Source organism: Carlito syrichta, unplaced genomic scaffold, assembly GCF_000164805.1.
Source record: "Carlito syrichta isolate Samal-C Ts95f unplaced genomic scaffold, Tarsius_syrichta-2.0.1 Scaffold303572, whole genome shotgun sequence".
NCBI lineage: Eukaryota > Metazoa > Chordata > Mammalia > Primates > Tarsiidae > Carlito > Carlito syrichta.
The window spans coordinates 382,684-400,085 of record NW_007247668.1 but is presented as its reverse complement, the minus strand read 5'-3'; the positions used below and the strand labels follow the sequence as shown (position 1 = coordinate 400,085).

Sequence of the window (17,402 nt, the reverse complement as noted above, 5' to 3'; positions counted from 1 at the left end):
AAATGCTTCCCACTTGGCCTTGTTTCATATATACCAAACTGAGAAAGATCTGAGAAGGCAGTTCATGGCTCTCATAAAGGGAAAACATGTCTAGATATATCATCCCGCTTATTTACTCTTATTTCACATTGGTCATTCACTTTCTCCTTCTATACTTGCCTCTTAGAGATTTCCATTTTAGTACAGGGTCCTTAAGTTCTAAAGAAACAGTAACGTCTGCTAAGCTACTTCTCACAAAACAATTGCATCTGGTTACATCTCTATTCAAAAATCAACCTTCTACAAAACTAGTTATAAGTTTTTAAAAGTCTAAAGTATAACACAATTGACATTAAAATAAGATCATGAGTTTGAAATTAAGACTTCTGATCTCAAGGGCAGTTGTTATCTTACCAGGGTTTTTCAGAACATCCAGAACACTTCCTTCTTTCAGGGTTTTTGCAGGTCTAAAAGGGCCCTCACAATCTTCATCTATCATCTTCTTACAACTTATACTATTCACTGCAGTGATGGCTTGAGCTGTAATTTTTTTAATTGTAAAAGATATTATGTCAAAAAAGAAAAGAAAAGGATTGAACTCTTGAATTAAACATAGTAGGGGAAAAAAAAAATCAAAGCTAACCTTTTGGATCAATTTCTAAAAGTTCATGAAAAAAGTTACTGCAATTCAGAGATAATGAACAAACAACTTAAAAATACAGGGTTAATTTGCCATTACAAGGAGCTACTATTTCCCATACTGTACACCTCCCCCTATCCAGAAAAAGTCAAAAAATATAAACTATAACTGAATGAATTCAGTGATAATCAAGAACATCAAACTGAAACAGGAGACAGGATATGTCCAAGCTCACCTACTGTATGATATGTGTATTTTGACTATACAGTCTACAAAACTGATTTTTAAAAACCTTAAAAGTAATTTTCAACTGAGCACTTGACTTCATTTCTAAAATTTCACACTATACTTGAAAACATCTTTCAGTTATAATACTGAAAACCTGTATGACAAAATATTTAATAATAAAGGTTTGGTTACATAAGTTACAGAACAGTGACACAATGCAATAGAATGCTTATGGAGACACAAATCATTCATTCTTCCCCCCCCATCTCATTCTCCCTCCTTCTCTCCCTCTCTTATAAAAACACAGATTTGCTGCCCAGGTCACTGAGTCTCGAACTCCTGGCCTCAAGCAATCCTCCTTCCTCAGTCTCCCAAATATGTCCAACTGCAGGCATGCACTGCCATGCCCAGCCCACAAAAATCATTCTTAAAAGTATAGTTATAAGCCGGGCTCGGTGGCTCAGCCTGTAATCCCGCGCCTTTGGGAGGCTGAGGTGAGTGGATTATTGCCTGAGCCCGCAGGTTCGAGACCGCCTGGGCAGGTGAGACCTCATCTCTACAATAAACCAAAAAATCAGCTGGGCGTGGTAGCACGCGCCTGTAATTCCGGCTACTCGGAAGGCTGAGGCGGAAGGTTCGCCGGAGCCCAGCAGGTCGAGGCTGCGGTGGCCGGGAGCGGCCACTGCACTCCAGTCTGGGCAACCGAGTGAGACTCCAACTCAAAAAAAAAAAAGTACAGTTATGAGTAAAAGTGGTTTGGAAAGTCCAGAAGACTTAGAACGCTTACATCTAAAGAAAAATGAGTGATTTTTATTTATTGCTTTTGCTTTTTATACGTTCCAAACTAACATCTTTATATTTAAAACAAGGTGTATATTGTGAGCATGATAATGGCTTTATGGTTTAATTTTTAAAGAGAAAAGTTTCTGTTTACAGATGAGATGTTTGAGACTATTTCAAAATAATCTGATAAGTGTGTTTCTGTGTGAGGGGGAGAAGAGGAAGGGAACAAAGGAGACAAGAAGAAACAAGATTGGAGATAAAGACTATATGAAGTAAAGAGTATATGGGGATTCTGTCTATCACTCTACTTTTGAGAATGTTTGAAATTCTTCATAGTGAACTATATTCATAAACAACCAAGTTTTTTTTTAGTGTTGGCCAATTTAAAAAATAGTTTCCAAAAACAACTTACCTATCCCTACCTACCTCATACCATAAAAACAAATTCAAAACTGATCAATGATCTAAATATAAGAACGAAAACCACAACACTCTTACAAGAAAACCAAGGGAATATAGCTTTACAACCATGAATTTGGCATGTATTTTTATATATGACACCAAAAGCACAAGCAATATAAGAAAAAATTGTACTTCATCAAATAAAAACCCTCTGTGCATCTAAGTACATTACCAATAAAGTGAAACCGCAACCTACAAATGTGAGAAAACATTTGCAAATATGTGTCTGATAAGGGTCTAATATCCAGACTACATGAAGAACTCTTACAATTCAGTAACAAAAAGACAAACTGACTTAATGAGCTAAGGACTTGAATAGACATTTCTCCCCAAGAATATACATGGTTAACAAGCACATTAAAAAAAAAGTTCAACATCATTTGCATTAGGGAAATGCAAATCAAAACTACATCAGTAATATTATTATTTTTTCTCTTTGATGGTAGCCATCCTAGGATATGTAAAGTGATACATATTACATATCCTAAGATGGCTACCATCAAAGAGAAAAAATAAGTGTTATGGATAAACTGAAACTTTTGTATACTGCTAGTGGGAATGGAATGTGAAATGGTCCAACTACTGTGGAAAATAGCTTAGAGAGTCCTCAAAAAGTTAAATACAGAACTACCAACTGACCTACCAAATCCACTTCCAGCTATATAATCCCAAAGCACTGAAACTAGTACTCAAACAAATATATGTACACATATGTTCTTAGCTGCACTATTCACAATAGCCAAAAGGTAGAAACTGTCCAAATATTCACAATGGATAAACAGAAAAACTGCAGTATATCTATACAACAGAGTATTATTCACCCATAAAAAAAATGAAGTATTAATACATACTACAAATTGGAAGGACCTTGAAACCAAGTGCAAGAAATCAGTCACAGAAAGTCACATTATATAATTTCACTTATATGAAATATCCAGAATAAGTCAACCCCCAGAGACAGAACACAAGTTGCAGTACCTGAGGGAAGACTGAATGGGAAGTAACTTCTTAACAAATACAATGTTTTCTTTATGGGGTGATAAAAATATTTTGGCACTAGATAAAAGTGGTGACTGCACAACATTGTGAATATATTGAATGTCACTGAATTATTTTTAAATGGCTGTGTCATGTCAATTATCTCTCAATTACAAAAAATGTGTGCACTCCCCCAAAACAATCACCACAGCTACAACTGTCTAAAAAAAAAAAAAAAAATTAGACTTCAATCACTTTATCACATATCTTCCTTTATAATCAAAATTGAATTGCTCTTAGTAATTTAAGGTAAATTTTTTTAGGATTCCCTAATGTATACTCTAAGAGATGAGAAAAAAAGGTAATGAAAAAATCAGATCCTGTCACAAAGTAATTAATCATTATTTCCTCATTTTCAATCAGCTTTCCTAAATGACAGTGGTAAGAATCGGAGTTGTCAAAGTGACAACACACAATTCTATATATGCCACTCACAATTAACTTCTTAAAAATCTAGGTGATTTCCTGAGATGTAATGAAACAAAACTATTGTAACATATTGTTATTCATTCAGTTACCATTAGTAAAGCATTAGCAAAAAGTGGGAAAGATTTTATTTTATTTTATTTTATTTTTTGAGTTGGAGTCTCACTCTGTCGCCCAGACTGGAGTGCAGTGGCCGCTCCTGGCTACCGCAGCCTCGCCTGCTAGGCTCCGGCGATCCTTCCATCTCAGCCTTCCAAGTAGCTGGAACTACAGGCACGCGCTACCACGCCCGGTTAATTTTTTGATTTATTGTAGAGATGAGATCTCGCCAAGTTGCCCAGGTAGGTCTCGAACCTGCGGGCTCAGGCAATCCACTCACCTCAGCCTCCCAAAGGCACGGGATTACAGGCTGAGCCACTGAGCCCGGCTGGGAAAGATTTTAATGCCTTTCCTTATAACAAGTAATGAAATAGGTAATCTGAAGATTATTCCTCTTAAATGCACAATATTAAAGAAAATAAAAACTTTTGTGATAAGTACACCTGAAACTGCTTGTTACTATCTATTACGCAAAGTTGTTTTGTTCAATAAAAAATAATTTCAAAAATTCCAGCCAAATTCTTATTTTGGGCCACTTTCATAATCTATGCTCTTATCTTCCAGATCATCCAAAACCCAAGATAACTCTCCAGCTTTTATGTCCTTACTTTTTTTGCTTTAAATCTATCTTTTAAGGAAGGATCTAGTTTTTTAAAATTCCACAACCCAGCATAGACTTCTGGGTAGGGGAAGAACCCCCAACTCACATCTCTGACTATAATACTCTACTCCAGTACTCGGCAAACTGCTGTCACTACATGCACACCCAACGCATCTCCATGTAAAAATCATTCAGTTTCTCCTTACTACAGGCAGCATAAAATACAATTGATCTGCATGGCACTTAAGAACTTTTAGAATATAAAGCTACTTCAAAAAACCTCATGATAAATTATTTTCAATTTTCAAAGTGTGCCATGGTTTTTCTCATGTTCCTGTGCCCTTGTACTTGGTGTTTATTTCTTGGGTAAAATGCTTGACCTGAGTAACTCAATCCAGATGTTTCTGCATTTCCCAAACACCAAAAATGTAAGCAAAAACCACCACTATCATAATAAAATTTTATGTTTTAATTATCTGATTACTCATTTATTTTCCTCAATGATATTGATTTCTTCCATTCAGGAATTATGCTATCACAGCTAGGTATAGTAGCTCACACCTGTAATCCCAGCACTCTGGGAGACTAAGGTGGGAGGATCACTTGAGACCAGGAGTTTGACACCAGCCTGGGCAATATAGCAAGACTCCATCTCCACAAAAAAAAGAAAAGAAAAAAAATCAGTAAAATTAGTGGGCCACACTAGTATGCACCTATAGTCCCAGTCTCTCAGGAGGCTGAGGAAAGAGGACCCCCTTAGCCCAGGAAATTGAGGCTGTAGTAAGCCATCATTGTGCCACTGCACAGCAATTTGGGTGACAGAGTTAGACCTCAGCTCAAAAAAAACACTGAAATTATGTAACATGGTTCACACTGGTCAGCATAACTTTTAAACATAAAAGTGCTTGTGAATTGAACAGTAAAAAATAAAGATGAAATCCTCTACAATTATAATGTAGGCAACCCTTAATTTCTTATAATAAAACTTCATTTGTAACAGAATTGTCACCTTATTGAGGCTAAACAAAGATAGTAGATAAATTTGCTACTATGCCTATCCTCATCACACAGTAACACATTTAGGGAGTTAAGTATCTCTAAAGATAATTAATAAAAAGCACTGTCAAACGGCTGCTAATAACTCTACTTGCTTTTCAGAGCTAACTTCATTCAAATGAAGGCATTTATAAGAATTACCAAAAGTGAAAGATTTGAAATACTAATCTATGCATGCAACTGTTTTTATGTAAAAATGTATTCAAAATTTTTACTTACCTGAACTACTTATAATTGGATCTAAAGTACTAGTAGAGCCAGAAAATTCTGCTGTTTTTGCAACTGGCACACTAAATGTAAATCCCATCTGCAGAGAGAAAAGATATCCTTTAAGTGTCAATTTAGTTTTAAACAAATAGCAATTTTCAGAGGGTCTTGTGGAGAAAGTAAAATAAGTTTATATATATACAAATAAAACAAAGTTTATTTTTATTCCAAGTCTAAAAATACACTACATTTTACTCATTTTAAGATAGTTTATCATATTTTATAATCTCTAAAATTAAGATTTTTCTTATATTGAATGACAACATCATAGTTTAACAGACAGCATTTTCAATTGCTTAGGCTTTTTTCCCCCCAAAAAATAGTATGTAAAATAATAGTGTGCTCCTAATGCCTAGTTCTGGGTTTCAGAACGCCATTTTCTAATAAAAAGTATGAGGCTTTTGGGACAAATGATATATTTCAATCATGTGGTAGAGAAATTACATTTGATCAGTAACATCTAGTTATGTCAGAAAACAAGGGCATAGTCAAAAATAAGTGTCATGCTAAAAAAAAAAGTCAGCATGCTGAATCTGAGGCAACTTGGATATTAAACTTATCATTATTTTTACCCAAAATGTTCCTTTCTTAATCATGAAGAAACAAACAAATACCTATTGTGAGACATAAAAAGAGACCAGAACTTTTCTAGATTAAAGGTGAATCAAGGGACGTATTTTAATTAAAGGCAATATAATTTAGTTGATCAGAGCTAGTTATTACTTGGATCTAGGGCCAAGAGAAATAAAACAGCAATTAAAGGAAAGTCGGAATGATTGGGAAATTTAAAACTAACTATGTTGTTATTGTTATATCATGCTACATTTCTTAAGTATGATAGCTATATTGTGGGGATACAAAGGAATGTCCTTTTTTCTTAAAGGATACATGAAGAAGAATTAAGGCAATCAAAAGTCTGTATTTTAACTTTCAAATGGTACTGGAGAAAATTAATGTGAATATACATATATGTACTTAGAGAAGAATATGATTGTTCAAAAGTTCTCTATACATTGAATACTTAAGTTGAAAGGAAAATAAGGTTTCTTACCAATGGCATCTTAGACTGATTACAAATTATAACATATCTTTGAAATCAATAAATATGAACTATTCCTTGCTTACTACTTACAGATGATGGAGATGACTGAGGTAGTACGTCTGCCTCAGTAGATTTTACAATTGGAGATGAAAATCTAAACACAGGACTGCCAGTGCTGCTCAGAGGGGTCATTTGTACCTAATTTTAAAAATATTAAAAAGTGATACAAAAAGAGATATTTAGAAAAAGAAATCAACAATAAAATAGTCCTTAAAGCTAATTAATTATTCTAAAGAAGCTAAAAGCATGTTTTTTTTTTTTTAGACTAAAATTGCTTTAAATCCTAAAACAAGTCAGGTGTGGTGGCTCACGCCTATAATCCCTACACTTTAGGAGGCTGAGGTGAGAGGATTGCCTGAGCCCACAGCCTGGGCAACCTCATCTCTACAATAAATTTTTTAAAAATTAGCTGGGCATGGTGGCACGTGCCCGTAATTCCAGCTACTTGGAAGGTTGAGGCGGAAGGGTCATCTGGGCCCAGCAGGTCATGGTGGCCATGAGTGTGCCACTGCATTCCAGCCTGGACAACAGAGTAAGACTCGAACTCAGATAGATAGATTAGATAGCTAGATAGCTAGATAGCTAGATAGATGGATGGATGATAGATAAGACAGATAGAAAGACAGAAAGACAAAAAAGATAGATTAGATAGATCGATCCTATAATTGGTATAAAATCTTGCCTCCTCTTAGGAGTACACACAATCTTAGAGATGACTATTTGTCTAATGGAAAAAAGTAACATCTATAATAATATGTTCAGAAAAAGTAAACACCAGAAAGGAAGCAAAATCATCTCAGAGGTTAAAGATGTTAAGCCTACCTGAGAAGTAAAAAATAAAGTCCATTCCCACCAAAAAAAAAAAAAATCTTTGGAAGCACTGTTTGAAAACAAATTTATAGTCATCTCATCCTCTAATGCACTACATAAGAGTTGAAGAACACTCCATTACAATGTGTCCAAGACACACTTTTTTAAAAACAGCAAAATCTTTTTCATTTCTCTGCTTATGAGTTATTAATTTTCACAATAAAAAAATCAGTTTAGAGTACAGTATTCAATTTTTAAAAATAAGGAATTAAGAAAGAACAAAAATCACCTCTATTTATACAATAGTTTTGTACCTTGTTCGTTAATGATTGAGATGGGCTCATAGGTGATGGAGAAGAAGCTGTGATCACAGGGGAACTAAAATTGAAGGTAGGCAGTGAAGAACTAGAGATTGGCAGAGAGATTTTCGGTAATACTGGTACTTCCATTTCCTAAAACACAACATGTTTTATAATGATATATTTCATCCTTCATGTCATTATTTTATCTCTACTTATTTTCAGGTAGACTCAATGAAGGCATAGGTAAACGTACAAATGGAGCTGTGTCACCAACCAGTCATGTGACTTTGAAAACCTAACTGCCCTCAGCACCAATTTCCTAATTGGCAAAAATAAGAAAATAAAAATTTACTCTATGCCATAATTATAGTATTAATATGAAACATGAAGTTATATACAGTAGTTCCCCCTTATCTGCAGTTTCGATTTCCAGTTTCAGTTACTCACAGTCTATCATGATCCAAAAATATTATATACAATGAGATATTTTGAGAGCAACTACGTTCCTATACTTTTATTAAAGTATATTGTTATATTTTATTACTACTGTTGTTAATCTGACTGTACCTAATTCATAAATTAAAACGTTATCACAGGTATGTATGTATAGGAAAAAACATGACAGATATAGAGTTTAGTAGTTTCAGGAATCCCCTGGAGGTCTTGGAACATATCCCCCCCGCAGATGAGGGGAACTATTGTATGCTCTGGGCGCGTCAAACAGTATTTAATAACTGTCAGTACTGAGGAGTCTGGGGAACCACCTTCATTTTTAAACCAATAGAACAAAACACCCCAAATCTCTAAAGATCCAGATTAAGAGCAAACAAAAGAAGTTCCGCTTCTGCTAATGGTTGAATAACTTATATCTGACCAATACTCTAATGACAGATAATTATACGGTCTGGAAAACATATAAAAAACAATCATCTGAAAATACTGCAGAGCAACTAAAGGCAAGAAACCAGGTAAGAGAGGACATTTGAAAGACCAGAAGGGTACTACGTGAGCTTCCTGTTCTCTTCACTGGTGTCACTGAAGTTCTGAGAGAAACCTACAAACCAGTTAGTTGAGGAATTGGCTAGAAAATGAGGGTAGATGCAAAAATGAAGAATCACAGAAGGGGAACCCCAAAGTCTGCATATAAACCACCCAAATCTCATAACTACACAGGTTTAAGGCAGACACCCAAGCAGTCTAATAAAACTAGAGTTTCAGTTGCTGCTCATCACAAAGGAGAAAGGATTTGAGTTCAAATGAGTGCATTGCCCGTTAAAAGAATTAATTTGGGTAAGTACCTGCCAGCTAAAAGAATCTTAATACTTCAATTGAATGCAGTTTATTGTAAATAAATTACATCTCTGTAAAGTTGATTCAAAAATCAAAAGCAAAGTAAAGGCTCTTACAGATAAAATAGATTAAAAACACATGCTAGACACAAAATTTAGGGCAGCTACCCCATTAGTACTTCTTTCCTCAGAAATATGGAGACTGTAACTCCAGCGTGGAACAGAACCAAGGATGGAAGGGACTGGGTGAGGCATGCTGGGATGCAAAAATGGCAATTGGCCTGAACAAAAAAGAGGAGGCCTAAAGGAGGAGGTGATAAGTTTAGAAGAATGGGAATACGTTTTTCATAAAAATTCTCAGTATACCAGACAGTAAGAGCAAAAGTAAATTTTACTAAAATAAACTGTTCAATATAGCAAAGCCACACTGAGCACCTATCTGAAAGACAGCTAAAAAAATAATTAAGCTACATCTATCAATCTGAGCTTCATGAAGCTTAAGATCTAAAAATTTTATATTTGAAAACTGAAACTGAAGGTTAAATCATTGACTAGCCCAGTCATGATTAATGTATTTTTGAGCTTACAGGATGACACATGAGGAAAATAGCTTTCTAAAATTCCTCCCACTTTTAAGATAACAAAATTGGCTGAAATCAGTTGGGACAGATATGGCTAACTACAGTCTGCACAGAATGAACTTCTGGACATCTCAGTTCAAATTTCCACCACGTTTCATACTAACTCCTTGAGAATTTGCAAATGTAACCCATGGAGAGGCTAGTCAAATACACTCACCCAAGGACTTTGTAGATCTCCTCTTTCCTTCTACCAACGTGGCTAATCCCAGAATCTAGTTCTCTAAACCTTTCCTAATAAATAATAGAGGGGACCCAAAATAATCAGAATTATTTTTTGGAGAGCAGGCCTCTTGTAGTATAGGCATCCCCCACTAAGTATGTGTTCAGCATCAGTGTACCAGCCAGCATTGTTGTGAGAGGCTACGTTGGGTTTCAGGGAATTTTTTTGAAGATTCTTTCATTTCCTAATGGGGGATTTACAAGTGTACCTGCCCAGACTGACCACACTTGAGTGTTCAGCAGCTTTTGAACACAAAACTGGCATGACCTCCATGCCCCATCCTCCCTATTCAACTGATCTCGCCCTGAGCAACTTTTTTTTTTGGCTTCTCTGGATGAAAATAGTCCTCAAAGGGAAACGTTTTGTCAGTGTGGAAGAGGTGAAACAAAAACCAGTAGAAGCACTAAAAGGCATCAAAACCGACAAGTTCAAAAACTGTTTAGAGCAGTGAAAAAAGCATCTCGATTGGTGTCTTGCATCAAACAGAGTTACTTTGAAGGTAACTAAAGTTTAAAAATGTAAGAATACACAATTTTTAATCAATAAAAATTCCAGGGCTTTTTTGGGTCCCCTTCATATACTGCCTTAAGGTCAGTTCAGAAAACCAGATATGAGGTGAACTCCTATCTCCTTTTTGTCCGCAGACTCACAATAAAGTTTTTCTTTTCTAAAACCCCAGTGCCACAGTACTGGCTTCAGTGCTCACTGAACAATGAGTCCTGCTTTGTAACACAGAGAAATGAGCAAAATCTACACAATGTTGTCACCTGGCAAACATCAAGCCAAGCTAATGTTTTCCTCATGCAGAGATAAATAAACTTTATAAAGGGAGTCTCAAATTTTACCATGAAATATAAAAACTCACCTAAAAGAGTAACTTCATGCTATACAAATGAGATAGCAAAAGTCCTTATTTACACAAGGTGAAGATAACCATTTCTTATATGTAACTAGCCTTAATGACAAAATAAAGTTGGCTCACTATAAAAAACTACAAAATTTTACATACTGTATGTATGATCAACAGCATTCAAGGCTGATGTTTTCTCTCGAGATGGTAGCGTACGTCAATACATTCCCTCCTTTCACAACACTCCAGCAAAGCGACAAGCAGAACCTAAAGGAAAGACAGAGCCTCCAGACCAGAAACCAAGTCAAGTCTCCAACTATAACCCCAGATATCATGGTAGGCAGACTATATAGCAAAGTGCAAACTGCCAAAAAAGTCATGATTCTGGTGAGCTAGAAGCACAACTACAGAACTGCTAACTAGAAAAGGAGAGACAAAAGTAAAAGGTCTTCCACCCTAAGTTTGTAAAGCAAAATACCAAAAGACATGAAGAAAACACTAAAACATCCAACAACTTCAACTAAACATAATCTCACAGTCAACAGAAACAGAAGACCAATTTTTTTAGAAACCTAAAAATGCACTCCTAAAACACTGAGAGGTGAATGAGGAAGTTTATAGATGAACTTTAATTAGAAACAAATAAAAGGAATATGTATCAAAACTTACATGATCTAGTTAGGCTAACATGTACTTATAAAAAAACTAAAATGAGACTTGTGTTCAACTAAAAGTAGTGAGAAAATAAACAACAGAGCAATATACAGACAGAAAAGTTGATTGAACCAATCTTCAATTAGTCCCTGTATCTTTTCCAAACAAGAAAACGCTTTCTGAAACAAGAAATAACCCCCCAAAAAACACGGATCAAAAGAAACTCAAATGGCCAGAAATCACACAAAACGATGCCCACACCCCCCCCCCCCACACGCGCGCCAAAACAAGAAAATGCAAACTGAAACTTCAATGGCATACCACCTCACATCCATCATGCTGGCAAAAATTCAAAAACCAACAAAAACAAATATTAGGTAAAGATAAAATAGCTCTATCTGCTGTCATGTGGTAGAAATTTTAAACTGCAAAACTACCTTAAAGAGCAATATAGCAACACCTAATAAATTTAAAGATGTGAATCATCCCCTATAGTTCAACGATTTCATTCCTAGGTATACACCATAGAGAAAACACTGCACATATGCAGAAGGAAAAGTGCATATTCACTTTAGCATGCATTAGGAATCAGCCCAAATGTATCCTATCCTGACGGTAGAATGAATTAATATATAACAATGAGATTAAACAACCATGGTCGCCTTTCACAAGAATCACCAAAAAAAGGAGAAAAGGGTAACTGAGAAGAATACATACAGTGTAAACTCTACTTAAGAATTTATTTAAATAAGTTTTAGAAACAGGCAAAACTATACAGCAGTAACAAGGGCCAAATAATTTCAATCCAATTCTCTTATTAGAAGAATTATGGTTTTTGTTTTGTTTTTAAATGATACCCATGAAATTTAAGATACCAGGTTAGGTTTTTGGCACACATTTTGAAGGAACTTTTCAATGGTAGATTATTTTTGCTCTGGGTCTCCTCAAACCCCACCTGTACAGAACTCCCCTTACTAACACATCAAAGCTTTTATCAAGCCTCAAGACTATTTAAGACACCAGGCACAAGTGGCTCATGCCTGTAATCCCAGCACTCTGAGAGGCGGAAGCGAGAGGACTGCCTGAGCCCAGGAGTTCGAGACCAGCCTGGGCAACTGAGCCAGACCTCATCTCTACAATAAATCAAAAAATTAGCTGGGCATGCTAGCACAATATTTTTAAGTACCTCTTCCTCTGAAGGTTTAGAAGCAACAAAGCGTGTTCTCTCTCGTCTCATCTTGCCACCTCCACCACCTCCTCCAGAAGATAAACCATTGGCTGCAGGCAAACTGAAAGTTGTGTGTGAAAAGCCACTAGAAATAAAAAGAAAATTTTAAAAATTGATTTATTATTCTGGTCTATAACTTGATAACTCAATGCTCCAAATCAGAACTGCTAACATCTAGGAAAATAAATGCACAGCTGAATGTGATTTTAAAAACGTAAACAGATTTTTTTGTGCAGTTTTTTTTAATCTTAGTGTTCAAAAAGTTATATGTAAATCAAATATAATCCTTACAAATTAAATATAAAGCAGATTAGCTGCACATGAAATGATATTACCTTTCTCGTTCTCTATTTTGTCCTGCTGTCATATTTTTTTCACATTCAGTCTAGGGGAGAAAAAAAAAAAATATTAAATGCTTACTATTTAATCTTCTTAATATCACCCTTCTTCCCATGAATTTCAATACCTGAAATCAGAAATTTGATGTTTAGTTGATTCTTGAAATTTGAAATTCTACTCTGCCTTCTGAGTGGTAGCTATGAGTTACAGTGTGATTATACATTGTTTTAAAAATGTTAACGATCACAATCTTTTTTTTTTTTTTTTTTTTTTTAAAGAGACAGGGTTTCATTCTGTCACTCAGGCTAAATGCAATGGTGGCATGATTACGGCTCACTACATCCTTGGACTACTGGGCTCAAGCAATCCTCCTTCCTCAGCCTCATGAGTGGTTAGGACTACAGGCAACCATGCCTGGCTAAAGTTTTAATTTTTTGTAGTGATAGAGATCTCACTGTGTTGCTCAGGCTGGACAACCAGCATTTTAACAAAATGATAGCATACAAACAATACACTTACTAACCACAAAGTTACTTTTACTTATCCCTCTTTCTGACCTATTAATTATGCAAGCAAATATACAAAAGATATTCCTTTTGAAATAATTTTCTGCAATTTAAAGTACCTCCAGTGAAAGGAATCAAGGCTCTTTGGAGATATTGCTGATTACGGCAGGAAGTGTACATGATGAACCTGAATTATAATATCAAAAAGCAACAACGTGCTCAAAATGAAGGGATATATTACAAAGAAAAAGGAGACAGTTCGAGACCCGCCTGGTTTTGATCACTGTTATGCATTATATATGGGAATTCCTTGTTTGTAGGAAACACAGAAAAAAGATTCAGCAAATGTAGAAAATGTGAAGTTCTTGAAATTTTTCTTGCAAATACGTGAAAGTACAAAATTATGTAACAAATTTCTTTTAATTTACATTGTTAAGTTAAAAGTATGCAAAGAAGAAATATGAGAAAATGTTAATGACTTTTGGTAAAACAAGATAAAGGAGTACAAGGGTAATCACTGTAGTATACTTTCAACTTTAAGTTTTGAGTTCTTCAAGAAACTGGGTTGCTAGAAACGAGATTAAATATAAGTAAAGGTGCAAACAGTAAGCTGCTATATAGACATAACAAGCACTCCAGTTAAATGACACACGAAAACAGACAAACCCAGATTATGGGACATTTTACAAGACAACTGGACTGGTCTCTTCAAAAACCTACATATCTAGCAATTCTACTCCCAAAACAGACCCAAGAGAAATAAAAACATATGTCCACCAAAAAAAACTTATACACAAATGTTCATAGCAGAATTATTCACTATAGCCAAAAAGTAAAAATAACCAATATTCCTCAACTGATGAAAGAATAAACAAAATCTGATATACCCATACAATGAAATATTATTCAGTCATAAAAAGGAAAGGAATGAATTATCATAATACAGAAGGGGATCAGCAGTAGTGGAAAACTGCCAGGGGAGGGAGGGGAGGGCACACCTCATCAAGGGTACCCACATAATGACCATTTGGATACCTAACCCTGAATTGTACTGTACATTTTTAAATTTAAAAAATAAAATAAATAAAATTATAGGAAATATTAAAAATAATAAATTTACTTTAAAAAGAGAAAAGGAGCAAAATACTGATAACATACTATACAACATGGAAGAACCTTGAAATCATTATGCTAAGTGACTACTAAAGGTCCAAGATTTTTGAGGGGTGGGAGATGGTGAAACAAATGTTATAAAACTGATTGTTGTGATGGATAAACAGATGAATAACTCTGCAAATATGCAAATCACTGAACTAAAAATTTGAAATAAAAGATTCATACATGAATTATCTCAAAGATCAAAAATCAATATGGCCAGAGTGAGGGTATGAGGTCTGGAAAAACAAAACCAAAAGCCACATCTGAACCTTGCTTGGGTCTTGGTTCATAGAAGCAGATATGAAAAACATTCGACCATGGACTAGATGAGATAACTTTAAGGTATTAATAACAATTTTCTTAGATGGGATAATATAAGACGGTACTTAGGAGATGCTAAAGCACTTAGGTACCAAAAGACACCATGTCTGAAATTTACTTCAACAATTTACTTTCAGATAGCTTAACAAAACAAGAAATACAGATAAAGCAAATCTGGCAAAAATTATTTTATACAATGAGTATGTGTTACTGTTTAGTAAACACTAACTTAGGCTTTGATCAAAGTAGACAGCTATCCTAAAAGCATACCAAGGTCGGGTGCACTGGCTCATGCCTGTAATCTCAGCACCCTAGGAGGCTGAGGCAAGAGGACTGCTGGAGCCCAGGAGTTTGAGACCAGCTTAGGCAACATAGTGAGACCTCATCTCCACAAAAAAATCAAAAAATAAGCCAGGCGTGATGGTGCACACCTGTAGTCTCAGCTACTCTGGAGGCCAGGTGGAAGAATCACCTGAGCCCAGGAGGCTAAGGCTGCAGTGAGCCGTGATCACGCCACTGCACTCCATCAGTCTAGGTGACAGAGAATCTCACTCAAAAAAAAAGTAAGAAAAGAAAGAAGGCAATCAAGTGGGAGAAAATATTTTTTAAAAAGCACACCAATTGATAATTATCACTAAAATTCACAAATTATACGTACTATATAGTTGCTAGAATACAATGATAGAGTACTTGTATTTTACATTATTTATTTTTATTCATTCTAATCAATATTCAAAGACTGGTGAAAATATACTCACACTGTACTTTTTATCTATTCTTTGATTAGTCTTCCTTAATTCACCAGATGGGGTCAGAGATGGCTTAAAATAAATAGTTCGATTTGTTGCTATGGAAACTGGCTTTGGGGTCATGAGTCTCTGAACAGGGGGATACTGAGATTCCACCTTATAGATAAACAGAAATCAAAGATAAACATTTATTTTCATATAAAGCAATGACTCATAACTAAAAATTATGGAACAATAGCTAAAGTGACCCAGAGACCATGAGTACTTCCTAGAGAAATATACAGTGGTGCAAACAAATAACTAAGAGGATATATATCCATTTATTTATATACATATATACATAAATATACACATATACATATATAGTAGTCTTTATGGATAGACTACATTTTATTTTAGACTTAACGACTTCACACACATGTACACGTGTGCACATACAAAATAGAACTATATTCAAAACAGTTCCACAAATCTAAACTGTTTCAGAGTGAATTTTAAGTGCATAAGCTAAAATTAACTTCTGTCATGTTTTCCCAAATTACTGCTTATATTTTTTCAGCAGCAAACAAGGTATTTTTAAATTAGCTATGAAAGTATCTTAATCCCCAAAACTGTGAGTAAATCCCTCTACAAGATGATTTTCTCCCACTATTATTTAAAAATCAAACGAAAAATCTTACAATGTAAGTCTAAATGGTCATCATTAAGACTCTCAGATTCTGAAAAGAACTGGTTTTACCATCTACGTACTTAATGTGTACTTTTGTTAATGGTCCTTTACTACCCTAAAACAGTAAAAATCCTGTTGGTGTAAGATCACTATAAAGCCAAAAGCTCCTACTTTGTCCAAATATTGTAATACTATGAATAGAGTCCTTTCACCCAGCAGCAGCTGTGAACAACGCTGATTTCCAGGGCAAAGCCTCTGTATAGTTACTAGCTCTTCCCTAAATCCTCCTCACAAGTGTGATCCTACAACTACTCAATGAGACAATCCATTTTATAGACAGTTCTGATTACATCAGGGACATGAACTATGATATTTTACTCTGGCATTTTCATAGCACCCATTAATAAACTTTATTGATACTAAAGCATTAGTAAAATTTTTATTGATAAGAATTTATATCATAACAATTTTTCAAATGTACTTCTAAAACAAGCTAATGTAAATGAGGGTTTGAGAAAAGCTAACAGTTTAAACTAATCCCATCAAAGTGGCAAATTATGGGGTCTCTCTTGCCTAATTAAAAACATCTGGGTAACTCTAAAAATTGAGAAGCAATACGCTTCCAAGAAAAAATTCAATTTTAGCTTTCTTCTCTGCATCAGATTTTCAGTAAGAGTAATTATAACTTACCAATATCTCATATATAGTCACTGCAATTAATTCATAAAATTATGAAAATATTAATAATTACTTTTGAGAAATTCTGTTTTGAAATAAATGCTTTCACAAGTAAGGATCCAAGAATCTGCTTTCCCTGAAGGATATGAAGAAGACTTAACCAGCTATAAATAAACTAACAAAAAAGATACCTCATCAACCCAAACCATTAAGCATTATATTTTTTTCCACAGTAACCTCCAAAGCTAATTTTTTTTTTTTTTTTTTTGAGTTGGAGTCTCACTCTGCTGCCCAGACTGGAGTGCA

At 34.9% G+C, this 17,402-nt stretch overlaps 1 protein-coding gene across 2 annotated transcripts in view; it reads right to left on the bottom strand.

The window, feature by feature from the left end:
- NUP153 (nucleoporin 153) overlaps positions 1-17,402 on the bottom strand; it is a 57,355-nt gene that overhangs the window by 22,105 nt on the left and 17,848 nt on the right. Inside the window, exons 8-14 of one of the 2 annotated variants that reach the window (XM_021712659.1) lie at positions 15,758-15,904; positions 13,011-13,060; positions 12,634-12,736; positions 7,806-7,943; positions 6,712-6,819; positions 5,532-5,619; positions 394-519 (exon numbers count right to left, since the gene is read on the bottom strand). In XM_021712659.1, the coding sequence (XP_021568334.1) occupies positions 394-519; positions 5,532-5,619; positions 6,712-6,819; positions 7,806-7,943; positions 12,634-12,736; positions 13,011-13,060; positions 15,758-15,904 (760 nt within the window). Of the gene's footprint in view, positions 1-393; positions 520-5,531; positions 5,620-6,711; positions 6,820-7,805; positions 7,944-12,633; positions 12,761-13,010; positions 13,061-15,757; positions 15,905-17,402 lie in introns of both variants that reach the window. The other variant, XM_008058665.1, reaches the window with a different exon arrangement.